The sequence below is a fragment of the Vigna umbellata genome, chromosome 1 (assembly GCF_029865625.1).
Source record: "Vigna umbellata cultivar VRB3 chromosome 1, Vumbellata_1.0, whole genome shotgun sequence".
Taxonomy (NCBI): domain Eukaryota; kingdom Viridiplantae; phylum Streptophyta; class Magnoliopsida; order Fabales; family Fabaceae; genus Vigna; species Vigna umbellata.
The window spans coordinates 90,826,747-90,853,170 of record NC_142165.1 but is presented as its reverse complement, the minus strand read 5'-3'; the positions used below and the strand labels follow the sequence as shown (position 1 = coordinate 90,853,170).

Sequence of the window (26,424 nt, the reverse complement as noted above, 5' to 3'; positions counted from 1 at the left end):
TAAAATATAATTATGTATTGTAATTTTAATACCAAAATGAATAGTTATCATCCTTTAATAGCACAGTGTTTTAAATTTATTTCATTTTGTATTCGACCAAAGAAATGACTAATGAGCTTTATGAGCAACTTGGATAGGCGCAATATCAAAGAGACAGACTGTCAGAAAAGCAAGATGAGGCTGACTGAAGTGACAAAGATGAGTGTTCTGGAAACATGAAATTAAAAAAGTATTAGGGTTTGTTTGGGAGAAGTAGTAAGACGTGGCAGCATTCTGAAACAGTAGTTTATTTTCTGGTATCTAATAATAATGCAGAGACAAGGTCCAAAACCCTTCCAAAATGAACAGAAACACATCCATGCAATAGCACAAGAACAATACATGGAAGGAAAGGTAACAGTACACTGCATATATATAATCTTTCCTCTTGTGGGCCATAATGCATCCCAAAGTTCTAACACTGCCACGTGATCAAAACTACAAAGCAAACCAATGTGTGTCACATGTGACAATAATAATATGCATCACCACTCTCCTCTCGCCATGCTCACCGCCCAAACCAAACCATTGCACAATAATATCTCACTAATCACAACCAAACATTTTCTGTTTTTATATGCATAATAAAGAAGTGAAAAAAAAGTTAACAAGGGATGTGACAGAAAATAAGAGTTTAACAAAAGTTATAAGATTGAAAATAATGACAGTTGAAACATAAACGACTATATATGGAGAATCAAGGTTTCCGAGCACTTATAGCATGAACTAACTTGCCATGTCATCCTTCTCATAATAAAAATTGTGGGGTTCTCATCCCACACACCCTATGCATCTCTATGTTGCCCTATATGACATCACATAGATTATGGATGAATCAATATATATGGAATCATATCAAACAGTTTTAACCCAAAATCTTAAATCAAAATCCTTCTCTAATCAAGGTGCAACTGCATAATAAAAATTGTGGGATTCTCATTCCACAATCTATATGACATCACATTTTACTCACAAAATGCATACACTATATGGATGAATCAGTATATATGGAATCGTATCAAACAGTTTTGACCCAAAATCCATTTATGTTAAATACATTACCATTAATAATAAAATTGTATAACACTTAAATATAATTGATTTTTCATTTTATTTTATGGTCTTTATTGGATCGATTACTATTAAATCCACCTCAATCCAATCAAAATAGATGAAAAAAAATGTAGTTGAAGAGTTTTAGTTTTTGAATTCAAAACCCAATTTAACAATTCGAGAGGGGATGATATATATATATATATATATATATATATATATATATATATATATATATATATATATATATATATATATGGTGAATTTTTTTCATCTAGATACCACTTTATTGTAAAAAAAGTTACGGTAGTTTAAACTTTTGATTAACTAAGGTGTAGTAGTACTTACATGGTATGATTTCAGTGTTCATTTTTCAATTTTAATTGAAATCGTGTTTGTGTTACGTGTATTGTGATATAAATTTAAGTAGTATAAAGATGACACAATTTTAATTATTTAATATTTTTTAATATACATTATTTGCAAGTTTATTTTAATTTCCTTTTGTTATTTTTATATTAATAAAGGAGCATATAAAATCTAATATCTACCAATCTCATGATTAAAAGTATGTAAAATATATTAATTCAACTTTGTAAAATATCAATCAGAAACGACAACCTGTAAAATGAAAGTATTAGAAAATGAAAAATTGTGCACATGAAGGTATGAAATGTGTAAAATGTAAATTTTTTATAAATATTTATTCAGTATAAGAAAATATAAAAAAATCAGAATTTTCTGACAAGTATAAGTATGTTATTAAAAGTCTAAAATGTAGAAAAGAGGTTAAAAACTAAAAAAATAAAAATGTATTAGTAAATGGTAGACTTTTTGAATTTTTGGAACAGCAATGGGAATTGGTAAATGCATTACTTGCAAAATTTTGAGCAACTTTAATATAAAACGTTTTAACCCGAGCTATGTATCAAAAGTTATCAGCATTTTAATTTTTTATCCACCAAACTTTTGTATCTCAAAATCAGAGTATTCTATCAAATGTAAAGATTTCTCTATCAAATATATATGTATATTAAAATAAGTTATCACAAAAAATTTGAGTAAAACACTAAATATTACAAGAATGCAATAATTATCCGTGGATATATGCTGTTAATAATCTCAATTTTATTGGTATTTCATGGTTTTTTACATTAACTAAGATTTGTTGGTAATCATGTTGAAAATAATTACAGACGGATTATGATCATTGATAGTTATTGATGATTATAATTTGTTAGTAATTATCAACAGATATATTCGTCAATAATTTGTCGGTAATACGCGAAACAGATTGAGGTGTAATGGATAACATTTTCTTTCCACCACATTCAACCTGGACATAATCAAAGACAACTTCAACCATAGAATCCAAATATATATGCTCATAAATGAACCAATGGAGTGATGACAATAAAATCTATATCATTAAAAACCTAAAATAATTTCAATTATACAAAACATAATATAATGTCAACAATAGAATCTTATGATATGTACATAAGCTAAGTATTTAATAATCATCGTAGTTATCATTAGAGTTATTGTCTTTTTCTTCTTGATCCTAATGTTGCTGGGGAAGTGGTTGGAACGGTGTTGGGGTGGACTAAGGTTGATGGACCATGGGTTGTGCATCTAGAACCAAGAACTTCATGACCAAATTTTGGAGGTTTTCAAATCGTTGTTTGAGATCATCATAAGCTTCGTCACGAGCTTGTAGTTGTTGTCTCAACTCATAAACTATGGTAAACACTACTGGATGTAGATGGTTGGTACTTCAATGAACCTCTTCCAGTAGTGTAATGGACAGCAAGTTGTCTTGTCCCATATACTCACTTTATTTTTCCAGTGATGAAATCCACACAACATTATGTGCTAATGATGTCATTGTTATCAATATTTGCTTGTGATGTATCATTAGGAGACCATGAACCTTGTTCGGATTTGACTTATGATAGTTTAGTAGAAAATATTTCTCTTAAAGAATATGCAGAGTGTCAATATAAGGAAGAAGTTTAAAAGGAACAAAATAATGCAAGTTTTAAATTTGCAAAAGAGTTTGTTTACATGTGTCATCTGCGACCTCACATCAACAAATTGGCAAGATCTCTTACATAAATGACTTTGCTGAAACACTTCATCAATGTGGACAATCCGTCTCAACTTTACTATCTACAAAGTTCACAATAAATTCGTCGATAATAAATAATTACCGATGAATATATCCGTCGATAATTCAACTAACAAAGTTTATCGATAAATTTGTTGACAAATAATTGAATATATTCAATTATCTTTTGGTAAATTTTTAAATATTTTTAATAACTTTTAAAAAATGTATTTCTATAAAAAATTAAAGTCATGTAATAGTATCACTTCTACATTACTTTAGTTAAATGAGACTATACTAAAGTCATATACTCAAACACAATTTTAAAAAAATTAAAATAAAAAACTAAATAAAGTCATGTTGGACTAGCATGACTTAACTACTTACAAATAAGTCCTATAATATAAATATAACTTCACTTTAATAAAAGTTAAAAATCATTTCGAACTTATACATACTAAGCTAACACAATTTATCCGTTTTCATAATATTTTAGTGTTTCTCACTGTGAATAAGCATAAATGTTACTTATTTAAGGATTTTTTAATTGATGTAACTTATTTTTTAAAAAAATATTAATTTCTCTATAAACTTAAAAAAGAATTAAATAATTATTCTCGAAATTTAAACATTACCACCTGCTAAATTACTCTTATTTTTTCTCTTCTAAAGTGCATATATTTCTATAGAGAAAAAAAAAGTTTATTTGAATTAAAAGAAAATATCGCAAAGCTCATGTTATGAGTTCATTGCAATAAATTTGTTTAAGCTCATGTCCAAGTCCTCGTGAGTACTACGCAAACAACTTATTTCACCCAACTAATCAGAAACAATGTTTCTAGATTGCATTTGGTCAAACACTGCAATATACCCTTCAATATAGCTTTATAATATGCAACAAATGCAAAAGTAAATTCAACTCAACAATGCAAAAGGAAAGTTTATTTTCTCAATTGAAGTGTCACTACAAAAAGTTTGCTGCATAAGTATGCAGAAACCAACTTGCAGCACAATTATGCAGAACTTAACCATTTGCTGCATAACTATATCCAGAACTTAACCACTTTTGTTGCGTAATTATCAAAAACTTCAACACTTTTGCAGCATAATTATGCAATACTGCATATATAAACAAGTTAAGAGTATGGGTTTTTTCATTAACTAAAAAATGATTTTACAAAACCACATCTGAATGTAGCAGGGTGAACAAATCTTTTAAGGGCACTCTATTGCCCTTAAACATTTTGCGAGGGATAGGGTTATGCTCTTGTAACGTGATATTGAGAAAAAGATAAGTAATGTTGTTGTAAGGATTCCTAGATACCTTAACCATATCTTAGGCGCAAGAGGAAAATCTCTACTATCATGACCCAACCAATGGGACCAAAGGAGATCCCAAAAGAAAATGGAGAACAATTAAAGGGAGATACAATACACGTTACCCATAATAAACTATTATCTTATGAAATGGAAACTTTTGGATTGAATAATTAATCGGCAAAGCTATGCCGAAGCCCTTATCTTCTTCCACTTCCCTTTATCTTATTCTTCAATCCTGAAAATTTTTCAACTACTTCGATTAGTCACAGGACACAAAAGCACAAACTAATAACAATCCACATTACGAAAAATAATAAACAAGAAAGAACACAATGTATTGCCATGCTCATCATTCCCTGACAAATGTCGTGCGGACAAAATTTTCATTGAATCCGAAGGTTGTCATCGTCGTTCAATGTGCAACAATAGCTAAAATGCATCCACTTTCCAAGTTTCGTTAATTTTATCTAACCCAATTTTGTGTTGGGAATCCAAGTATGAGTCTAAGTCCCATATTAGATAGAAATGAGAAAGTAAAACAGTATATAAAGGTAGAAGACTCATTAATTCATTGACTTAAGATTTTTTGTAAAGAGTAGTGTTGCATCGATTTTGATATTATTGTTTGAATTTCTTTTACTAGGAACCATTTGAAAGATTGATCACTTTTGACTCACTAGCAGGCTTTTCTCATATCATATCATTGGAAACAAACGAAAGGATGACACTTGCTTCCCTGAAAAATACACGAGCTAAAGTTTAATGTGTTGAGTATTGTTTTTTTTTATATACTATTCGATTTTTTTATTCTTATTAAATGTAAAAATTTTAACTTACACTTAAATTTCTAAAAATAAAAATCGCATGTTGAACTTAGACGTAGAATGCAGATAAAAGAGATATATAATTTTTTTTACAAAATTTTTAGATATGTTGTCGTTGAAGGCTGAGTGGTGAATGAATGAGGAATGTGTTACATAGTGTTTTGAATGTCTTGTTATATTAACACTAACAATGAAATCGTCAAAGGAAAGGAAAAGAAAGTAGAGAAAAAAAAAGTACGAAGGAAGACAGAAGGTTAATTTCAGAAACGAAAAAATAATTATAAATAGAGATACACTTTAATGACATTATTTAGAATAAAAATAAATCTAATGACTGCAAAGCCAACTCCCATGAATGAGGTCTACCATCTTAGTTGTGGCTTATAAAAAAGAAATCAATTTTTGTTCTTTTTGAATAAAAAATTAGGAAATAAATCATGACTTAAATTTTAAATGTTAGGTGCTTGTTGATTTGATTAAGTGTAATTTACATTTTACAACTATCAATGACATTATGAATGGTCCAAAACTTTCTTCATATATTAGATCCAAATTATAACATGAGATTTACCTTTATAATAATCTAGCCCATTCAAATTTTCTAACATTGACTTGTAATATTTGTATAAAATAAAATAAAAAATTTATGCACTAAATAATTGATATATTGAGTGAAAATGAAAATATTAGCAATAAGTATGAGTTGTTGAGAGGTATTAAAGGGTTTAAGAAAATGAAGATAGTGGGTTGTGAAAGAGAAGAAAGGATGATGCATGATAAGATGGGCATAGATGCAGTGTGTGGAGGTGTATAAAGAAAGATGAACCCAATCGAAGTGAGTGTATTGACGAAGGCAGCACCCTCGGCAACCTCAGCCTCACTTCAGGTAGACAACTTCGCCGTCCTAATCGACAACTCTAAATCCATAAACAACCTTTACCAAATCCACGCAGCACTCCTCCGTCGCGGCCTCCACCACCACCCCATCCTCAACTTCAAGCTCCAACGCTCCTACTCCTCCCTCGGCCTCCTCCACCACACCGTCACCCTCTTCCACCGCACCCCAGCCCCTAACGTCTTCCTATGGAGCTCCATCATCAACGCCCATTCCCACTCCGCTCTCTGGGACTGCGCTCTCTCTTATTACGCCCAAATGCTAGCTCACCACGTTCAACCCAACGCCTTCACCCTCTCTTCCCTCCTCAAAGGTTGCACCCTGCAACCCACCACGGTCGTTCACTCCCACGCCGTTAAGTTCGGACTATGTTCCGACCTTTACGTCTCCACGAGCCTTGTTGATGCCTACGCACGGGGCGGTGATGTCGTGTCCGCTCAGAAACTGTTCGACGCAATGCCTGAGAGGAGTTTGGTTTCTTTGACTGCCATGCTTACTTGCTACGTGAAACACGGGATGCTCCGGGAGGCGCGGCTGTTGTTTGAAGGGATGGAGGTGAAGGACGTGGTGTGTTGGAACGTGATGATTGATGGGTATACTCAGCATGGGTGCCCGAACGAGGCTTTGGTGCTTTTTAGGGAAATGCTGGGTAAGAAGGTTAGGCCCAATGAGATAACTGTATTGGCTGTGTTGTCGTCTTGTGGCCAGCTTGGTGCGTTGGAGTGTGGTAGGTGGGTGCATTCGTATGTTGAGAATAGTGGTATTGGGGTTGGGGTCAAGGTAAACTTACGTGTGGGTACTGCGTTGGTTGATATGTACTGCAAATGTGGGAGTTTGGAGGATGCGCGCAAGGTGTTTGATGGGATGGTGGGAAAGGATGTGGTGGCGTGGAATTCTTTGATTATGGGGTATGGCATACATGGGTTTGGTGACGAGGCTTTGCAGTTGTTTCATGAGATGCTTTGTGTTGGAGTTAGACCCTCAGATATTACATTTGTCGCTGTTTTGACTGCATGTGCGCATGAAGGTTTGGTTGGCAAAGGATGGGAGGTTTTCGATTTGATGAAGGATAGGTATGAGATGGAACCAAAGGTTGAGCATTACGGGTGTATGGTTAATCTTCTTGGCCGTGCTGGGCTTGTAAGAGAAGCTTATGACCTTGTGAGAAGCATGGAGGTTGAGCCTGATTCTATCCTGTGGGGTACTTTGCTTTGGGCTTGTAGAATCCATAACGATGTTTCATTGGGAGAGGAAATTGCAGGGTTTCTTGTGAGCAATGATTTGGCTACTTCAGGGACTTGTATCCTTCTCTCTAACATGTATGCTGCTGCTCGTAACTGGGTTGGCGTGGCTAAGGTCAGATCATTTATGAAAGAAAGTGGGGTTGAGAAGGAACCTGGTTGTAGTTCCATTGAAGTTAACAACAGAGTGCACGAGTTTCTTGCTGGTGATGTAAGACACCGGAGAAGCAAGGATATATATTCGATGCTCGGGAAAATGAATGGTTGGCTCAAGGCACGCGGTTATACCCCAAAAATAGATGTGGTATTACATGATATAGGAGAGCAACAGAAAGAGCATTCATTGGAAGTTCACAGTGAGAAGCTTGCCTTAGCATTTGGGCTTATAAGTACCAGTCCAGGAACTGCTATCAAGATTGTAAAGAACCTTCGAGTGTGTTTGGATTGCCATGCCGTGATGAAGATGATGTCCAAGATCTCTGGCAGAAAAATAATAATGAGAGACCGGAATCGGTTCCACCATTTTGAGAACGGTTCGTGTTCATGTCGGGATTACTGGTGAACTTAATTTATTATATTTGTCCATAAAATTCCTTTCTTCTAAAAGAGAAGCACCTTATTTGCTGATGTTGCTTACAATAGATTTGGATGCAATAGCAGCTAACGTATGAAGAGTCGCACAAGTTCCAAATTTCACAAACAAATTTAAGATCGAATTGCTGTTGCCTATTAACATTTCATTTATAATCTGTAATTTTATAAATGCAATTGTTAAACTTAAATCCTTGCTATTCCTCATCACACATAATTGTCAATAAACAACTGTTATCAAACAAATAAGATACTAATTATCCCGAGCCAGCCTACAATAAAGTTTATACTTACGAAGTATATGAAACCATCAATGCTGTTTAGGGTCCCACTAAAAATAATGTTTATACTTTTAACCGTTTCAGAAGCCCACGCGAAAATCTACTTTTCCTCCTTCCTTTTATGGAGCTGTTAAAAACGATATATTATTTACCAATAACCTTCCCTTCCGCATTTCCTTCATAACTTGCCTTAATGGAACAAAGTAGCCTAAAATGCAAGAGAAAGGCAAGCACACAAAATACACAAGTCTATCGATACTTGAACAGGATGTTGTCCAACTAAATCTATACATTTTGCTTATTAAGAATACACTCCTACAAACTACTTTCACTTAAGTTATAGAGCAAATTACAACAGGATCCACGAACAATGAGTTATACCTACAACTAAGGTTAAAATGGGTAACCTACCCACCCACCCAAAATACACTTCCACCGATCTCATCTCAAGGGTGGAAAAGAAAGAATTTAATTTACTAAGACTTCACAAATATTACATTCTGAAATCCAAAACACAAACTGTATTATTAGCAAAACATGCAGCAATCTTATCCCCCTCCTTATTCCAACAGACCTCAAAAATGCCTCCATTTCCCGTGTATGTCTTGACAATCTTGCCTTCCTTCAATGACCATATGTGCATGGATCGGTCAAGAGAACCGCTAACTAAATACTCACCATTGGGACTAAAAGCAACAGAATATACGGGATGCCTGTGGAATCAAATAGACATATCAGAAAAAAAAAAAAAAAAAAAATATATATATATATATATATATATATATATATATATATATATATATATAAATAATATATATATATATATATATATATATATATATATTCTTACGGCCTCGCTTATTTCCTTTTTTTTTGGTTTTGTGAGCTTATTTAAGTGCCTGTCCTATGTTATTCTGTCCTGGAAACAGCTTTCATAAAAAGAATTTTGATGGGAAATTGATTGGTGAGTAGTGTGGCATATTTTTAAAAACAGTGTTCAAAACAAAAAGTGAGAAGGAATTAAACAGGCCCTATGTGCCTCTTTGCACTATGCCTGATGTTTTCCACATGTAAACGTATTGATCAACCTTAAATTGAGGGTTAGATTAAATGTTGATCAGCCTCCTATGAGTCTACAACCTCGAAACAGAGAATGAAAAGAGGCTGATATACAAAGAATTAGCCAAAGCTCAGAAAACCCTCAAATAAACAAGATCTAGCCATAAAAACGGTACCTGTGTCCATCCAAGCTGTAGATGAGTTTCCCGAGTTCTACATCCCACAGCTTTACAGTTGAGTCAAATGAAGCACTGCAAAAATATCAGATGAGTGCAAAGTTTATAAAATGAAAACTAAGTTCCAAAAAATTAACCAACAAAAGAAACAATAGCAAGCAGGCACCCATCATCATAATCAAACTGTCAAGTGGGGAACAATTTACAGAAAGTTTAAAAGAGTAATTTAACAAGATCTCCAATGCAGTCAAATATATAGAATGTAAACCTTATTTATGTTAAACAATTTTAATTTTAGGGATGGTCGGTCAATCAAAGAGGAAAAACAGTATAACACTAAGTGAACACAATTATAATCAATTGGAATCAGCAAGCAGCCAAAGGCAACACAACATTACCAATTTCAAGGCATCACACAACATTAATCTGTGTAGTTTAGTTAACACGGTGCAAGGCAACACACAAGAAACAACATTACTGGCTGAAGAAATGCACTCCACACCCTTCAACTGGGATTCAGGGGTTCACAAACAGTGTCAAACAACATTCTAAGTTTGGAGAAAGTATACACAAGCAGTGTCAAACAACATTCTAAGTTTGGAGAAAGTATACACAGAAGCATGTATGTACATCACAAGTGCAGCACCTAATTTCATCATGAAACTAACTTACCTGGCCAACACTAGTTTATGATTAGGATTATTTGTACCAGGACCGGTGGGGCTCCATCGGATGGTATATATCTCCTACAAAGCAAATTATTTAGTTTTCCCAACAACATGCATAACGCAACAACAATTATAATTGCAAATTACAAAAATGCGACACAAATGGAAGACACAGGAAAACAAACAAAACTCAGGGTACCTTGGAATGTTCTCTCAAGTCATGAAGATAAGTATCCTGCTTCATACTCCATATCTACAAAACAATCAGAACCAATTCAAACAAGAACATCAAACCAACATACAGTATTTTCAAAGATAATTTCATAATTCTCAGACAATAAATAATTTTATAAAAATATCAAAACAATTGCCCGCTGTATCAGTAAAAAAAATACAACTAGTATGAAAATAACATATCTCAAGAGTGTAGACTTGTGCCTAACTCATAATGAGGAGGTGAGAGTTACCTTCCACTTATACATATACTATCTGGCTTTATATCTAGACAACACGAAACCCAGTTTTTCCCAAAACACCCACTTACATGGACCATTGGACATGCTGCTAGTTGTATGGTAGGTGGTCCAATAACAAGTTTAGGATAGGTATTGATATCACCTCAGAATATGAATTTGAGTTTAACTCAATCCCATAAACCCAGTTTATAAGCAAGAGCTGCCCTCTACTTACATAAACCCTATCAGCCTTTTCTATAATCAAAATGGGACTTGAGTTTCCTCAATATTAAATAATAAGATCACAAGCTTAGTTATTAAGAGGTCAACTATTACCTTTGCTGTGATATCATCAGAACATGAGGCCAGCAATGAACCAGTGGGATCCCATTTGACACAATTAACTTCACCCTGAAAATGCAGTAAGGTCATTAGCAGATGTAATTTAAAGAAATATCTCAAGTTTCTGAACACTCAACAGATAAAATTCGGTAATAAATAAAAAAAAATATTTAACAATACACACAAACATATATTTTTAAGTTGTAAAGAAAGCAGGGCATGAATCGTTCCTCACAATATACGCTTATAGCATAGTTGCAAAAATAAGAACTCGTGTACAAACCTGATGTCCCGCAAAAGTCTTTATAGGGCGGGTTTCACCAATTTTGCAAACATATATCATATTGTCTGTGGAACTAGTGGCAAAAGACACATTGTTGCGCCAATCAACATCAAGTGTGGGACCTAAACATCATATCAATCCTGAATTAAACAATCATTCATAAATATGGCAGAGAAAACTCTCACTAAAAGCTCTTGTTATAGAATTTTCCCTTCATTGCACATTCGCACCTGAATGAAATTCAAATTGTTGTTTCCATTCCTCTGCTTTCACATCCCACACAATTGCAGTTTGATCACAACTTCCAGTGAGGAGATAATCGCCTTTCTTATTCCACTTCAGGGAGAATATTGGTCCCTTGTGTTTGCTTAATGTACTCTTCAGTTCACCTAATCATAGATAGCAAGAATCAAAACACCTAAAGAAAATTGAAATACACCCAGAGTCTATTTAAATAAATCAGAAGTAGAATTCAATGTTTTTCCAAATAGGATGAATGCAACTATAAAAGTCCATAGAGGATTCTCTAGAAAAGACAGTTGGAAGACACATTAAAAGATATGTGCATATTCAGACATGCACAAACTATTAAATTGTACGACAAAAGCATAATATCCTTAGCACTCAAATCAATCCGTTTGGCATTTATTAAAACAATTCTGTGAAAGAAAAAACATTACATACGATTCATGTTCCTCCCCAATCATTTTGGATAGGGAAAATAACAAAAGTTTCACCAAGCAACCCACACTGCCATTAGAGGTATTGTTATAGAATATACAGTCAACTATATTTTAATTAGTTTAGAATAATCAATTTCTAGTTACTAAGAAAGGGATAGTATTCTGTGAGCATTGTTATAGAATATATAGTCAACTATATTTTAGTTATTTTAGAATAATCAATTTCTAGTTACTAAGAAAGGGATAGTATTCTGTGAGCTATCAGCTTAGATTACTCTCCAATTGAATGTAATAAATAACTAGTTAATCTCCAGAACACGAGTGTAGCCCAAATAAGTTCTCTAATAATTTGTCTCTTTAATCATGCATTGATTTGCAGCAAGATCAATCTAAACATGAATTCGCTAGTTGTTCCAAATAATATTGAAACTTTTTTTTCTCATGATTGTGGAATCAAATGCATACTTACAAAAATATGATTCCAAGGCAACTTCTAGTTCTTTTATCTCGTCAATTAAATTTCCTTAAAAGAGAATCCAAGGATACAAAAGAATGACCTACCATTAGTAGTCCAAATTCTTGCTTGCCCATCATATGAACCAGTTGCAAGAAGAGTCCCCTCCCCCTGTAAAACAGCCAGATTCAACTCTCCATAAGGTGTAAATCACTAGCAAATATTACAGATAATTTTAAAAACAATCTCTGTATATTCTCAGAAAAAAAAGTTACAGAAACAACAGTATTTTATGGAAAATTTTAAATTCCATCTATTGCCTTGATTTTTAACAAATATGTTCCCACTGTTCTCATAACCAAAACAACACTCCCTTTGTGTCATTTTGGCATGCAAAAATGGAAATAGATGACCCACAATTAGGGTTCTCCGAGACACTCATCTATATGCTATTTCTCTTTGCTTTTGGTGACAGAGATACTCTTCTCATCACGCCACCCCTTTCTCTTGGCAGTCACTATGCCCATCTCAGTGGTGGTGATGACAAACATCCAACTCAGTTGCATCCCTTCTCAGGTCATTGTTTGTTCTTCCTTGAGGCTCAAGCAAACAGCAACAATCTTCTCCCTGCAATGTTGTGGTTGGCATATTTCTTGAAGCTTTATCATATATGAAGAATTTGAAGATATTTCTCATTTTTATTATTTACTTATTTAAATGTTAACTTGTATATTGCATTAACTTATGTTTTATTTGGTGTTGTTTGAAATTATTTAGTAATGAACTACCTGACTTGTTACTTTTCTATTGAGGTTTAATGTTTTGCATTATTGTGGAATTAAAACGTTCATCATTTTCTTATTACTTGTTGTTTTAATATTTTTTTATATGAAGTAACTCTTATGAGTTTAAAATTAAAGTCTATGGACTTTTCACGAGTTAGTATAAAATCCCGAGTTTGATAACGTTGCTTGCTACTTTTTTTTTGGGGGGGGAGGGCTTTACAAAACTTACAACAATGAACCTATAAAAACAGCTTTGGTATTAAAACATATAAATAACAGAAATGAAAGTAGTTATCTAAGATTTAAATCATAGCAGACAACTGAACTCACATTCCAGTCAAGTGTAGTAACATCTTTACTTTTCTCATTTGTTTTACCCCTAACATGCTTCAACACCAACACGCTCAAAGGGCCATTATGTGAACCAGGCTTACATCTCCCTTCTGCTATTGTCCAAATACGAGCTGTTGAATCCCCAGATCTAAAAATTCAAGTGATCATGGTAAAGTGAAAGAATATCATTAATATCATAAAGCAGAAACATTCAGACAAAAAGTAACCTATGGGCTACTCCCTCCATCTATTGCAAATTACTATATTAGTTTTAATACCCAAATGTCTGTCACTATTAGAATAATTACATCTATGTATCATCATTAAGCCTAAGCAGGTGTAGTGCAATCCTAGTTTTACATCTATGTATCATCATTAATACCCAAATGTACCTAGTTTTGCACCTAGGTGTCTAGTGCAGTCCTTTAATATTCCATGTACTCCTGTATTTTAATTATAAATAGAATATAGTGAGAGGGATCTCTTAAGCTCTCTAGAAATACATTTTTCTGTTTTAATCTCAAGTTGGTACCAAAGCGGCTCGATCCCTCAAGCTGGAGATACAGATTTATGTACCAAGCTTGGAACAAATAAACTCAATTTGAGGTCCCCTTAATGACTTAGTCAACACATCTGCAAGTTGGTCATTTGATCCAACAAACTCAGTACATATTTCTTTTGACAATAATTTTTCCCGAACAAAATGACAATCAATTTCTATATGTTTAGTTCTCTCGTGAAACACTGGATTTGATGTAGTGTGAAGACCAACTTGGTTATCACAATACATCTTCATACTCTGGATGTCACAGAAGCTAAGCTCTTGAAGGAACTGCTTCACCCATATAAGTTCACATGTTAGTGACACCATTGCCCTATATTCAGCTTCAGTTGTTGATCAAGCCACTACATTTTGTTTCTTACTTTTCCATGAGATAATGTTTCCTCCAAAGAAAACACAATATCCAGTAGTAGATTGTCTATCAATAGGAGAACCTGCCATTCAGTATCACAATATCCTGATACCTGAAGGCTTCCTTTTTCTTCACATAACATCCCTTCCCCGGGAGCCTTTTTCACATACCTTAGAATGCGAATGATAGCATTCCAATGGCCAACACATGGATCTTGCATGAACTGACTAACCACTCTAACTGCAAAAGATACATTCGGCCTTATAATAGTGAGATAGATTAGTTTTCCAACCAGCCTCCTATATCTCTCCGGGTCGGAGAATAACTCACCTTCTATTGTTAATTTTTGATTTGGGTCCATAAGACTGTCAACCAGACTACAATCAATCATGCATGTTTCTTGCAAAATATCCAGAGCATACTTCCTTTGGAAGATTACAACTCCATCTTTTGACTGAGCTACTTCAATGCTTCAGAAGTATTTGAGGCTTCCAAGATCCTTGGTTTGGAAATGTCTACACAAGTACTCCTTCAATTGAGATATTCCAGCAGTATCATTTCTTGTAATGACTATATCATCAACATATACTATTAAGTAAACACATTTCCCGATAGACGAATGATAATAAAAGACTGAATGATCTGCTTCACTGCGTTTTAGCCCAAATTTTTGAACAATGGAGCTGAATATTCCAAACCAAGCACGTGGTGATTGCTTGAGCCCATATAGAGATCGGTGCAATTTGCAAACCATACCAGACTCCCCCTGAGCAACAAACCCAGGAGGTTGCTCCATATAAACTTCTTCCTCAAGATCACCATGGAGAAAGGCATTTTTGATATCCAATTGATGAAGTGGTCAATGACGAATGGTAGTCATCTTGGCCACGGGAGAAAATGTGTCACAATAATCAAGGCCATAAACCTGAGTGTACCCTTTTGCAACTAGCCGGGCTTTTAGCCTATCAATGTCATCATTAGGGCTGACTTTAACTGCATATACCCATCGACAACCAACAGCCTTTTTGCCCGAGGGAAGTTGCACAAGCTCCCAAGTATGTGGTCAAGAGCCTGCATTTCTGCAATCATGACTTGTAGCCATTCAGGATGATCAAGTGCTTCTTTCACATTTTTGGGTATAACCACAGAAGACACTGAGGATTAAAGAGAATAAAAGGAGGGCGACAATCTGTGATAGCTAAGAAAATTATAAATGGGATGAGGGTTTCGAGTGGAACGAGTACCTTTTCTGAGAGCAATGGGACAACCAGAATCATCTTCACCAGGAGGTGTGGCAGGAGGTGAGGGAGAAGAATCTGAACGAGGAGATCCACCATTTTCTGGAAGAGGACTACCCATTGAGGTACTGTGTCGAAAGATATCAATATGTGGAGAGGAAGGTTCAGGAGGACCTTGAGCAAAACTTGGATTGACTGAGACATTGGAGATATTGGACTCAACCACTGGAAGAGGAAGGACCTGTTGGAGGATATGAACAACTTGAACAGATGGAGAGAAGAAAGGTGTATGTTCAAAGAATGTAACGTTGGCAGACATGTAGTACTTTTTGGTTTCAGGAGAGTAACACCGGTACCCTTTTTGAAGCTGAGAATAGCCTAAAAAGACACATTTGATCGACAAGCGGAGAGCTTGTCTAGCCCCGGAGACATGTCGTGAACAAAACATACACAACCAAAAACTCGAGGAGGGGTGTGAAAGAGAGGATCATTGGGAAAGAGAATGAAGAAAGGGACTTTATTATTGAGAGAGGAGGAGGGCATCCTATTAATAAGAAAACATGCAGTTAAGATGGCATCCCCCAATGATGAACAGGAATATGGGCACCAAGCAAAAGGGTACGAGCAGTTTCAACCAAGTGTCTATTTTTTCTTTTGGTATACCAACTTGAGATTAAAACTGATAAAATATATTCTTGAGGGCTTGTCAGATCCCTCTCATTATCTTCTATATATATATTGAAAACACAAGAGTACATGGAACATCAAGAGTATGCACTAAACCTCTAGGTACAGAACTAGGTACAACTCATTACTGGTCTAGCAGACTGGCCTTAATGATGATATGTAACAGTAATTATTCTAACAAATTTAAATTGTTTGAGTGTTTCTCAATGAAATCTATGAAAAAAATGAACAAAGTTTAGCAACAGTTATTATCAATGTAAAGTGCTACTTTTGTTTGGTCCATGAAAAATGAATGGAAGTGATGCTAAGACTGGTATGTCTAGACTACACAACAAAGTTCATTTTGTACAAACTGATGACAATAAATACAGGTAACTATAGGATACTTTATCCCTACATAAATTATATGATGTCTATAAATCATATTCTGATAAAGGTGGATGACCTAAGAGATCAGATAGAAGCTTAGGAGATGGTGATACTAAATAAGACATCGACACTCTAGTCCCTAGATACTAGAGTCCCCTAGATTCATGCCCTCCACCAATCAGTCAGTTTCTACTGTGCTCTTGTATAATAGACGAATTTACATCAAAGCTTATAGAACAATTTAAAGATTTAGTTAATTGAGTTGAAGCAATTAGGTTAAAAGGACAATTAGGACAAAAAGTGTTTTAGGTTCAATGACCGAGAAAGGAAGATTCAACCCACTCCTTGAGAAGTAACTTTGGATCCATTTGCAAAAGTAATAACATAAGGAACTTTAGGATGAGGAATGAAAGAAAATAAGGAAGCACTATCGGAAATATGATCAAAAGCACCAGTCAATTATCCATAGAATTTGACACTCCCAGATTTGAGATATGCTAGCTTTTAACAAACTAGTGAAAGGTTATGTGCTTGGCTGCCGAACTTCAAACTAAAGATACTTCATTAGAAAAGTGGTTCAACATCAATCTATTGGAAGATGTTTGATATCTTGCGACGAAAACTATCTAAGCATTACAATTCTCTCACAAAAAGAACATTGAGGATGTTTGCATCCACTTTAAGGGAAGAATTCACCAACAATTAATATTCCAGTTCACAGCTAGTGCCAATTGTAAAAGATGGCAAACAGTGGTGGAGGAAGAGTATGAGAGAGAGAGGAGCCTCCCAAACAAGGCTGAAACCAAAAAAATAAGGGTCAAAACAAGGACAAGGAGGTCCGGTGAGCCTTGTGGAGAATAATTGGATTTGGTCTAGTGACAAAAAGGTAGTCAACAGCGGATGGCAGTGACAGCAAAGGATAATGGTGGAGAGAGATGGACAACTGCAAAATTAGCAGATTCAGTACCAACTTAAGATTGAAAATGAGAGACTGTCTCTCAGCCTACCTTTGATATTCATAAAAGAAATTTACATAAGGTAATTAATTATGCATACAGGTAAACAGCTCATAGGGACAACATATAGAACTTTTCCAAATCGCCAACTACTTATATTTAATACCTATTCTAACAGGTTTTAACAGTGTTAATTATGCACCGAATCACTTTTAATTGTAAAATCCACATCCTACGACCATCATCTACATCAATTTTCCCTCTATCCTTAGGACTAACATGGACCTAAAAATAAATTTAAATTTTAAAGGGACAAAACTTGTTTGGGGATGTATTTAATATATTTAAGATTTTACAAAGATGCAACACAATTTTACCTTTTCTTCTTATATAGTTCATATAAAATTCTTAAAAAGGACAAAAAATACTCAACTATTCATCTAACAATAAAAAGCCATGCATGTCTTAAACAAAACATAGAAATAAATGCAAACATAGGTCAGATACAATTTTTCTAGACAGGAATCAACAATAATCATCTTCTAAATGAAAGTAACTCTTCACGATTTTTACTAACATTACAGTGGAAGATTTCGCTTTTTTTAACTGAAATCCCAACAAAGCTCAATGTCTCCGTTCAAAGGGTCTTTTGGAATCAAAAAGTAGTGCCACTAAACCATCCACTGTGTCTGTTATTCAGTGAGCTACCACAACTACACTAAACTGCTCTACTAAATAGGCCCTGTAGCAGCCAGAGGCCACTTTTACATGCTATTAAAATCCAATTCCAGAAAAACAAGTTTTTAAAATCATCCTGATTTTATTTTCCATTTCAGAAATTGAATACCAAAAACAATGTTTCCAAACAGCTTTAATTAATTAAAAAATAATAACTGAATGCATCCCGTTTTCCTCAATCAAACAAAATTGTAAGCATTATAAATGGAAATCCAATATGCACCAATATGATATAATGTGCATTATCCATTAGGTTATGCACACTTCAATACATATTTTTATAAAGAGAAATAATTTATTTGGATGCCTACCCTGATGCAAGAAGAGATCCTGTAGGGCTCCATGCACAAGCGCACACCTAAGAACAGATGATGAACAAGCTAATTAACAGAGAGATAAAGAAAAATATCTCTAAATGATAAGAAAATTTAAGAAACAAAAGCACCATTGAATAAATACTTAACCTCTGATGTATGACCTTCCAAAATTGTTACACATGAACTGGGAATTTCACATAGCTGAGATGTTGATGTTGTAGAGATGTCCATTGGTTCTGGCCCTATTAAAGCAAATGAAAAATTCCAATGAAGGAATAATATTAACTGAAATAGACCCCTAGTCTGCATTTTTTGTGTGCTACTGCAACATACAATGAAATATTTATTTGGGGCAAGGGACTCTAGTGGTAAAAACACAGGCAACTATGATAAGCAATTTCAAAGAAATGGATCAAACTATTTTAAAAAAATCATATTTCCAAGCAAGGTACAATATCAGTCATTTATCATTAGTTACTAACCACTCCTGATTCATAACCTAACCATAATGTTCAAAAGCAAATATAATACAAATTTTAGCAGCAAGCAATGATAGAAACATGTAAAGATGAACAGAAAATAAGAGATAACAAAGTAAAATGAAATTATTTGAAAAAGGCATTTAGGACAGATTTCAGAAAGAAAATGCAGCCAAGTACTAAAACATGCAGAAAAAACATATTCTACATAAGCATTTCCACGGAGCAGAACAATACCTCCAACTGCTCCATTCTCTTCATGCTTTACAGGGACCCTATCTTCATGATCTATAATCATGTCTCTAACATTCTGATCTCCATGCTGTTGTTCTCGGTCTTTATCAGTTTCTACCTTCTCCCTATCCTTTTCAAGTTCCTTCTCTCTTTCACGTCTCTCCTTCTCAACTTCTTTCTCTCTTTCACGTCTTTCCTTTTCAACTTCTTTCTCCTTTTCACGCCTCTCCTTTTCAAGTTCTTTCTCCCTTTCACGTCTATCCCTTTCAACTTCCTTCTCCCTTTCACGTCTATCCCTTTCAACTTCTTTTTCTCTTTCACGTCTTTCCTTTTCTCTTGCCCGTACACGTTCTCCTTCATGTTCCTTCTCAATTTCTTTCTTTCTTTCCTTCTGTAGTTTTTTTCTTCGTTCACTTATTATTTGCCTAAGTTCATGCACATCTTTTGTGATAATATCCAAAGGTTGTAAGAACGAAAAATCTTCTTCCAGGTCTGCATCACACTGGCAGGCTTAAAAGAAACATTGATCAACATGATACCTAGGGTTTAAAAGCTTAAAAAGGTCTATTCAAATGGATAAATGTTATGTTGATATAAATCAAGAATACAAAAAGTAGAAAATGCTAACATTACTCAAGTTGGCTTCCATCTCAAAGTACTGTAAACCCTTCTGAACAAATGTAACAAGAGCACCTTGTGGCACCAAATTTCCATCAATGGAGCTTTTGTTGATACCAGCTTCATAACCAAAAGTAAAAGCAGCATGCGTGAAACCTGCAGTAGTGATGCAGAACAAGTAACACTTAAACCAATTCAATTGCAAGTAATATGGCCATTTCATATACATGGAAAGCATGACTTTTTATAATCCAGTAAACAAATTATACTATAAACACAACATCATCCAGTTTTCCTTATTCTTGTGAACACCAACATATTGTTATCATTACAATATAACTTCAGACAGATGTTTTGAAGGACAAACTCTCCCAAAAGCTTTTGCAAGGTATAACCAACAACAATAACCAAGTCTTTTCCCACTACAAGAGGGTGTCTACATGGACCAAACCAAACACTGATAACATTCCGCATTAACCACATTTATAAAAAAATTATTGACCGTAAGTTATTATGATGGATTTCACTGATATCTTCCTTTTGTCTCCTCTACCCCTATACCATATACATATTCACAAGGAAGAAAACAATAAGAGAACCCCCCTTAGGCACTTCAAGAGCCATAAATTCTCCCAAGGGTCCCAAATTCAATTTAGCCCAACCTAATCCACCTTTATCCATTTATACCACTATTCTCTAAAACATTTCCCACACACCACCTGTTAGGACTTAGAGAGTATAGAAAAGGAGAAAAGGGAAACAGAACACTTAACTGCTAATCAGTTAAGTGAGGGGGCGGGAAAAGGCCTATATATTAGGACCCTTTAATGTTTCAGGGAGTTAGTTGAGTAATTTGTATGTGTAGACCGGTCTTAGCACCAGGTGGAGGAGGTTAAGCTCCTAAGATACAGTGTATTCTTGATTCATTGTTGTGAATACCATTCATACTATTCTTTCTTTTCCTATTTTGGATTGTGGTGTTTGAGATAGAGAGAGTGTTGGTTAGGAATTCTTTTCCGAATCCCTAACAAAGTGGTCCGACCTACCAGATCGGAGTGGGGGTGAAGGAGCATGATGGAAGGAAGAGACAATTCTTGGGAAAGGAGAATCAGCGAACAAAAAAGGGAGCTAGCAGAATGGGAAAAAAATATGCAAGAATTGTGGCAGGAAACTAGAGAACTCTTGCGAGTTCTTGGAGGAAGGGTGTGGACCCAGGAAAAGGGATTAGAAGGCATTCCAGGGTCTGTAGATGAAGATCAACATTCTATTAACGAGAATCAGAGGAGAAGGGAATGCTCGGAGGAGGAACTGGATGAAGACCGAAGAGACGCCCAACCTAGCCGGGGAAAAAGGGTAGAACTACCCAATTTCGAAGGGTTTGATCCGTTGGGATGGGTCTCTAAGGCAGAGACGTTCTTCGAGTTGCAAGGTGTGGCAGAGGAGGAAAAGGTGCGCCTGGCTGACATCAGTATGGAGGGGAGCGCTGGCTACTGGTTCAGAGCCTGGGAGGAGAAAGCCAAGAATCGTTCTTGGGAAGGTCTGAAGGGGGCAATGGTGGTGCGATTCGGAGAATGGAACGGGGGTACCATCTTTGAAAGGGTGGCGGCCAGTAAGCAGTCGGGAACCGCAGAAGAATACTTCCCAGCATCGAACGTGAACGATCGTACAATCAAAACGGTCTACCAGTCATTGGCCAAGCAGTCCGAGGCCATAGAAGACCAGTCGTCTTGGGGACGAACAAGCGGTGAGGTGACACAGTCGTAGGTCGATTGCTATAACCCATGCCGATCGGGAGTTGCCGAGTGGTTCGAAACCAATCACCCAGGCCGATCGGGAGCCGCCAAGAGTGTGGGGTCAGTTTGGAATAGGCACGGTCTGCCAGGGAACCGAACGGTATTGGTCATTGAAGAACGAACGGTTGCATGCAGGGGGAGGAGCCGAACGACATAAAGATATGGAGAAGAGAACCGCACGGTAGAGGACTGTTGGATTCGAACGTGAGAAGATCGGAACCGAACGTGAGGGAACTGTTGGAACCGAACGGTCTGCAAGGAACCGAACGATATTGGTCATTAAAGAACGAACTGTTGCATGCAAGGGGGAGGAGCCGAACGGCATAAAGATATGGAGAAGAGAACCGCACGGTAGAGGACTGTTGGATCCGAACGTGAGAAGACCAGAACCAAACGTGAGGGAACTGCTAGAACCGAACGATCGAGGACTGCTAGAACCGAACAGGAGAGGACGTCGGGAAGCCAACGTGAGAGGATTGCCAAATCCGCACGGGAGAGGACAGTTGAACCAGAATGGAGGAGGACGGGAGGAACCGAACGGTCTTATAACTACAGTAAAAGGCCGAACGGTTTTACACTCAAAACGGTCTCCTAGTCATTGGTCGAACGGTCTTACCGTCCAAACAACCTCTCAGTAATTGGCCAAATGGCCTTACCATTAGAATGAAGGATGAGGAGGGAAAGGTGGATGGAAGAATCAATGCCCGGGAGAGAAGGACAGACTTGGTGAAGAAGTGGACCAGCGAACAAAAGAAGGGCCTTGTCGTTCGTGAGGCACCTGCAGAGGGGAGAGAACTTTTTGAAGCTTTGAAAGAAATCGAAAACCATTTCCTCACGGCTTATAATTCTAGAAATGAGGTGACCAGAATGCTGGAAGCTAATAAAATCCAAAAAGGATGGAAGTTATTAGAGGAAGAATTGCCACCACCCAAACCTCCAATCCTGAATTGGAGGGCAGTTGCCAAAGGGTTCCATTCATACAAGTACACGATGATGAAGCGACGCAACGAGATCAAATCTCATGTTTCCAACCTTAAGGACAAGGTTGATCTTCAAGGGGGAGTAATGTTAGGACTTAGAGAGTACAGAAAAGGAGAAAAGGGAAACAGAACACTTAACTGCTAGTCAATTAAGTGAGGGAGCGGGAAAAGGCCTATATATTAGGATCCTTTAATGTTTCAGGGAGTTAGTTGAGTAGTTTGTATGTGTAGACCGGTCTTAGCACCAGGTGGAGGAGGTTAAGCTCCTAAGATATAGTGTATTCGTGATTCATTGCTATGAATATCATTCATACTATTCTTTCTTTTCCTATTTTGGATTGTGGTGTTTGAGATAGAGAGAGTGTTGGTTAGGAATTCTTTTTCCGAATCCCTAACACCACCCCCTCCCCAATTTCCACACACTACTGATAAGCAGTTAGTACATCCCATTTTTACAAACAAACCTATAAAATCTTCATTTTCCATTTTGTGAATTGGAATTCGCAATTGTTAATTGGAATTTGCTAAAAGTACTTTGCCAACTTAAATCCAAACATACATACCTGCCTAAACTGTTTGGTAAAAAGGCATGGAATGGTTTTATATCTCACGTTATATATCGCTTGTTAAGCAGTTCTGTAAACAATGTCATTTAGTCCAAAGATCAAGCAAAATTTTATTCTTCAAAGCACCCAAGAGTCATTTTCAAAGTTACCTTGAGCACTCAGTTTCATATAGCTCAAAGCTTCATCAAGCTTCCTTTAAATCAACAATCCCACCATCTTTTTGCAATATAATTCATTTAAAAGATACTTAAATAGGAGCAGAAAAAAATTATAGCTCCTCACAGTCGTCATTTTCATTCACTATACCCATTTCATTCGGTACAAAATGAACTTCAACCTATACCAAACACAAGGCAGCACCATCTCAGTATAAAAATATAACTGCAGCCTCAATGTATCTTAATTAAAAACCTTAGCTGATCAAACAAAACAGAGAATTTCAGAACATTAAATATCAACCCTAAACACCCCACACCTATTTTTTTCAGTTGCAGATCTAACAATTCCCAGCCCTCTTAGATCTTCGACCCAGAAAACAATAAAGAAGAGGGAAAGCAAGTTTTTTTCCCTCGTGAGTAATTTTCTTTTTCTAGCAATACGAAACCCTAATCCACTGGAACAACATTGAAATGCCCATACAAGCACAAAAATGTCAAATTATAAACACAAAGGACTCCGTACTCGTCGAAACGTTTAAAACCTTAACATTTTCCAGACCCCACACACACAAGAGAAAAAAGAGGAAAAAAAAGGAGATACAAATATATGAAATATCAATAAAATTTGAATCACAAACAGAGAAAAAAGAAAGCGCATTTAAACCTGATTCTTGAAGGTAAAGAAAAAAAAACTAGGAAATTGACAACATCTTAGAAGGAGCGAGAGAACAAAAAGAGGAAATAAAAAGAGGAAAGAGAAGAGAAAGAAACAAGTATACCGCATATGAATAGATTTCGAAACACAAAAAGAAAAAACAAAGAGAAGAAAAGAAAAGACGCGGAAGAAAACCTGATTCTTGAAGATAACGAAAAACTAGAAAGTTGAGTTCGGCGGCGGAGATTGAAGCCATGTCCTCCGCTACACGAGCATGAGTCCTGTAGCAGTAGCTGAAGAGAGAGAATGAAGAGGAAAATTGAGGTATGAATTGGAAATGAAGGTGAATGTGAAGGTGAATGCGAAGGTGAACGGTTATGTTATGGTAAGGGGTAGCAGAGGAACGGATTATAAACTGCAACAGTCACGCTCAGCTCACGGGTTTCAGAGCTTCCCTTCCTTCCGTCTGCCTCTGTTACTTTACACAGCTTTTCCGTTTCTTCTACTTCTCCCTTCTTATAATTCATTAATTCATTAATTCATTATTTTTAAACCTAAAAAACAGTGTCATGCTCTTTCATGTTTTTTTATTTTATTTTATTCACACACAAATCATGTCACCTCAACTCTCACCGAAAAAAACATTATTGAAATTATTTTTTTACTGTTTTATCTTTTATAAATTATTGAAGTTATTTATCATGTTAGAAGATGCGAGATATTTATTTTTTTAAAATTAGATGTTTGTTAAGAATGGTTTAAATATTCAAATAATTCAGAATTAGCTTAGGCAAATTTATATTTGTTCGATATTCATTTAAAGTATTGGGAAAATTAATTTGATTTTGTTCAAATTTATGGATGACTGAATATCTTGTGAAATGATATAATTTAATTGTTTTAAGTCATACGAAAAAGAAAGTCATTTACTTGAGAAATATGTTTTTTTATTTTATTTTACTTTTTCTCCTCCGTATTAACATATGCTTTGAGTGTTTAGTCTTTTAGACAATGGTATCTAGATTTGTTTTAGACGATTCTTTTTAGTGACTAAAAAACAAGGAAAAAAACAGTATAGAGAGAAAAAATTCTCCGCTTTTTCAACTTTTTAAAAATACATATTACTCGTTTAAAAAATTCGTCTAATTTCTCTTTTTTTCAAAAAAAAATTCAAAGCAATTACACCAGAAAAATATTAATTAATATCAAAGCCTGATAGAAAGAAAATAACATTAATATTTCATTGGAATTGCAATTAATTTAAAACCGTTTTACATGGTCAAAACTAAAGTCATTTTTAACGGAAGGAGTATTTATTACAATACGTTTAATTTTTTGAATTAAAAAACATTAAAATGTGTTTAATTTTATAAGTGTGTTTTCCTTAAACTTACACTTCAAATCAACTTATCCCATTTTCAGGACTTGATTGAATTATCCATTATTTTAATACATTAAACATTTGATAATTGAGTCTGTATAGTTAATGGTGGAAATAAACCTGACCGTTTGTCAAATAGGTTTAACGATTTTAAAAACTATGTTTGAGCAAATAATATAGGCTTTGAATATTTGAGAAACTATTAAATACTAGATTTTAAACCTCGTCAGTTGTACTTTACTTATATACTTTTTATTTGTTTTTAATATATTTATAATGTATATACATCATACATAAATAAAATTATCTACTTTCAAATATTTAGGAGTATATTAAATATAATTACACTAAATTGAGCTAACGATTAACTGTATTTATAATGAAACAAATATTTCCTTCCAAAACATTAAGTCTACTAAATATTATTGTTGATTTATTCTTCTTCCAATGCTAATTATAAGTATATATTTATAGTTCTCTAGGAATATAAATACAATAAATATTAATGCATAACACATAATTATTTGATATTATGGAAATTACGTTAACAGATACGTGTATTTATAATTAATAATTTTTAATGAATCCATAAAATTACATTTATTTAAATTTTTTTGAAAAGTATTATTAATTTTAAAAACTATCTAATTTTTCATATTATTATAATTATAATATTTAATACAAGAAAGAAAGATTAAACTCAAACCAAAGGAAATATTAATTGGCTTAACTTAGTAAACCGTGCATGT

At 35.0% G+C, this 26,424-nt stretch overlaps 2 protein-coding genes across 3 annotated transcripts; one reads left to right on the top strand and one right to left on the bottom strand.

The window, feature by feature from the left end:
- The first annotated feature begins 6,078 nt into the window (after window positions 1–6,078).
- Window positions 6,079–8,209, top strand: LOC124827751 (Tetratricopeptide repeat (TPR)-like superfamily protein). Its single transcript, XM_047300870.2, has one exon. The coding sequence runs from the start codon at window positions 6,167–6,169 to the stop codon at window positions 8,042–8,044; it is 1,878 nt and encodes a 625-aa protein (XP_047156826.1). The 5' UTR covers window positions 6,079–6,166; the 3' UTR covers window positions 8,045–8,209.
- Window positions 8,210–8,583: 374 nt separating this feature from the next.
- Window positions 8,584–24,785, bottom strand: LOC124827752 (WD40 repeat-containing protein HOS15-like). 2 transcript variants are annotated; one of them, XM_047300872.2, is made up of 14 exons: window positions 24,490–24,785; window positions 20,153–20,298; window positions 19,528–20,026; window positions 18,959–19,053; window positions 18,806–18,852; window positions 13,590–13,740; window positions 12,582–12,645; window positions 11,568–11,726; window positions 11,338–11,459; window positions 11,049–11,123; window positions 10,457–10,510; window positions 10,262–10,335; window positions 9,590–9,664; window positions 8,584–9,067 (listed from the first exon to the last, which is right to left on the bottom strand). In XM_047300872.2, exons 1-14 carry the CDS (start codon window positions 24,548–24,550, stop codon window positions 8,848–8,850), a joined length of 1,842 nt encoding a protein of 613 aa, XP_047156828.1. In that variant the 5' UTR covers window positions 24,551–24,785; the 3' UTR covers window positions 8,584–8,847. The 2 variants fall into 2 exon arrangements, with proteins under 2 accessions (XP_047156828.1, XP_087960828.1); XM_088104702.1 differs by lacking the exon at window positions 24,490–24,785 and adding an exon at window positions 23,631–23,664.
- Between the last annotated feature and the right edge of the window lie 1,639 nt (window positions 24,786–26,424).

Bases quoted from the DNA above. Each gene is read 5' to 3' on its own strand.
- LOC124827751 (XM_047300870.2), top strand. From the start codon at position 6,167: ATGAACCCAATCGAAGTGAGTGTATTGACGAAGGCAGCACCCTCGGCA.
- LOC124827752 (XM_047300872.2), bottom strand. From the start codon at position 24,550: ATGGCTTCAATCTCCGCCGCCGAACTCAACTTTCTAGTTTTTCGTTAT. The intron at 13,741-18,805 runs GTAGGCATCCAA...TTGAATTTTTAG, and splicing joins GGATCTCTTCTTGCATCAGG to ATCTGGGGATTCAACAGCTC. The intron at 9,068-9,589 runs GTACCGTTTTTA...TTGATTCCACAG, and splicing joins TACAGCTTGGATGGACACAG to GCATCCCGTATATTCTGTTG.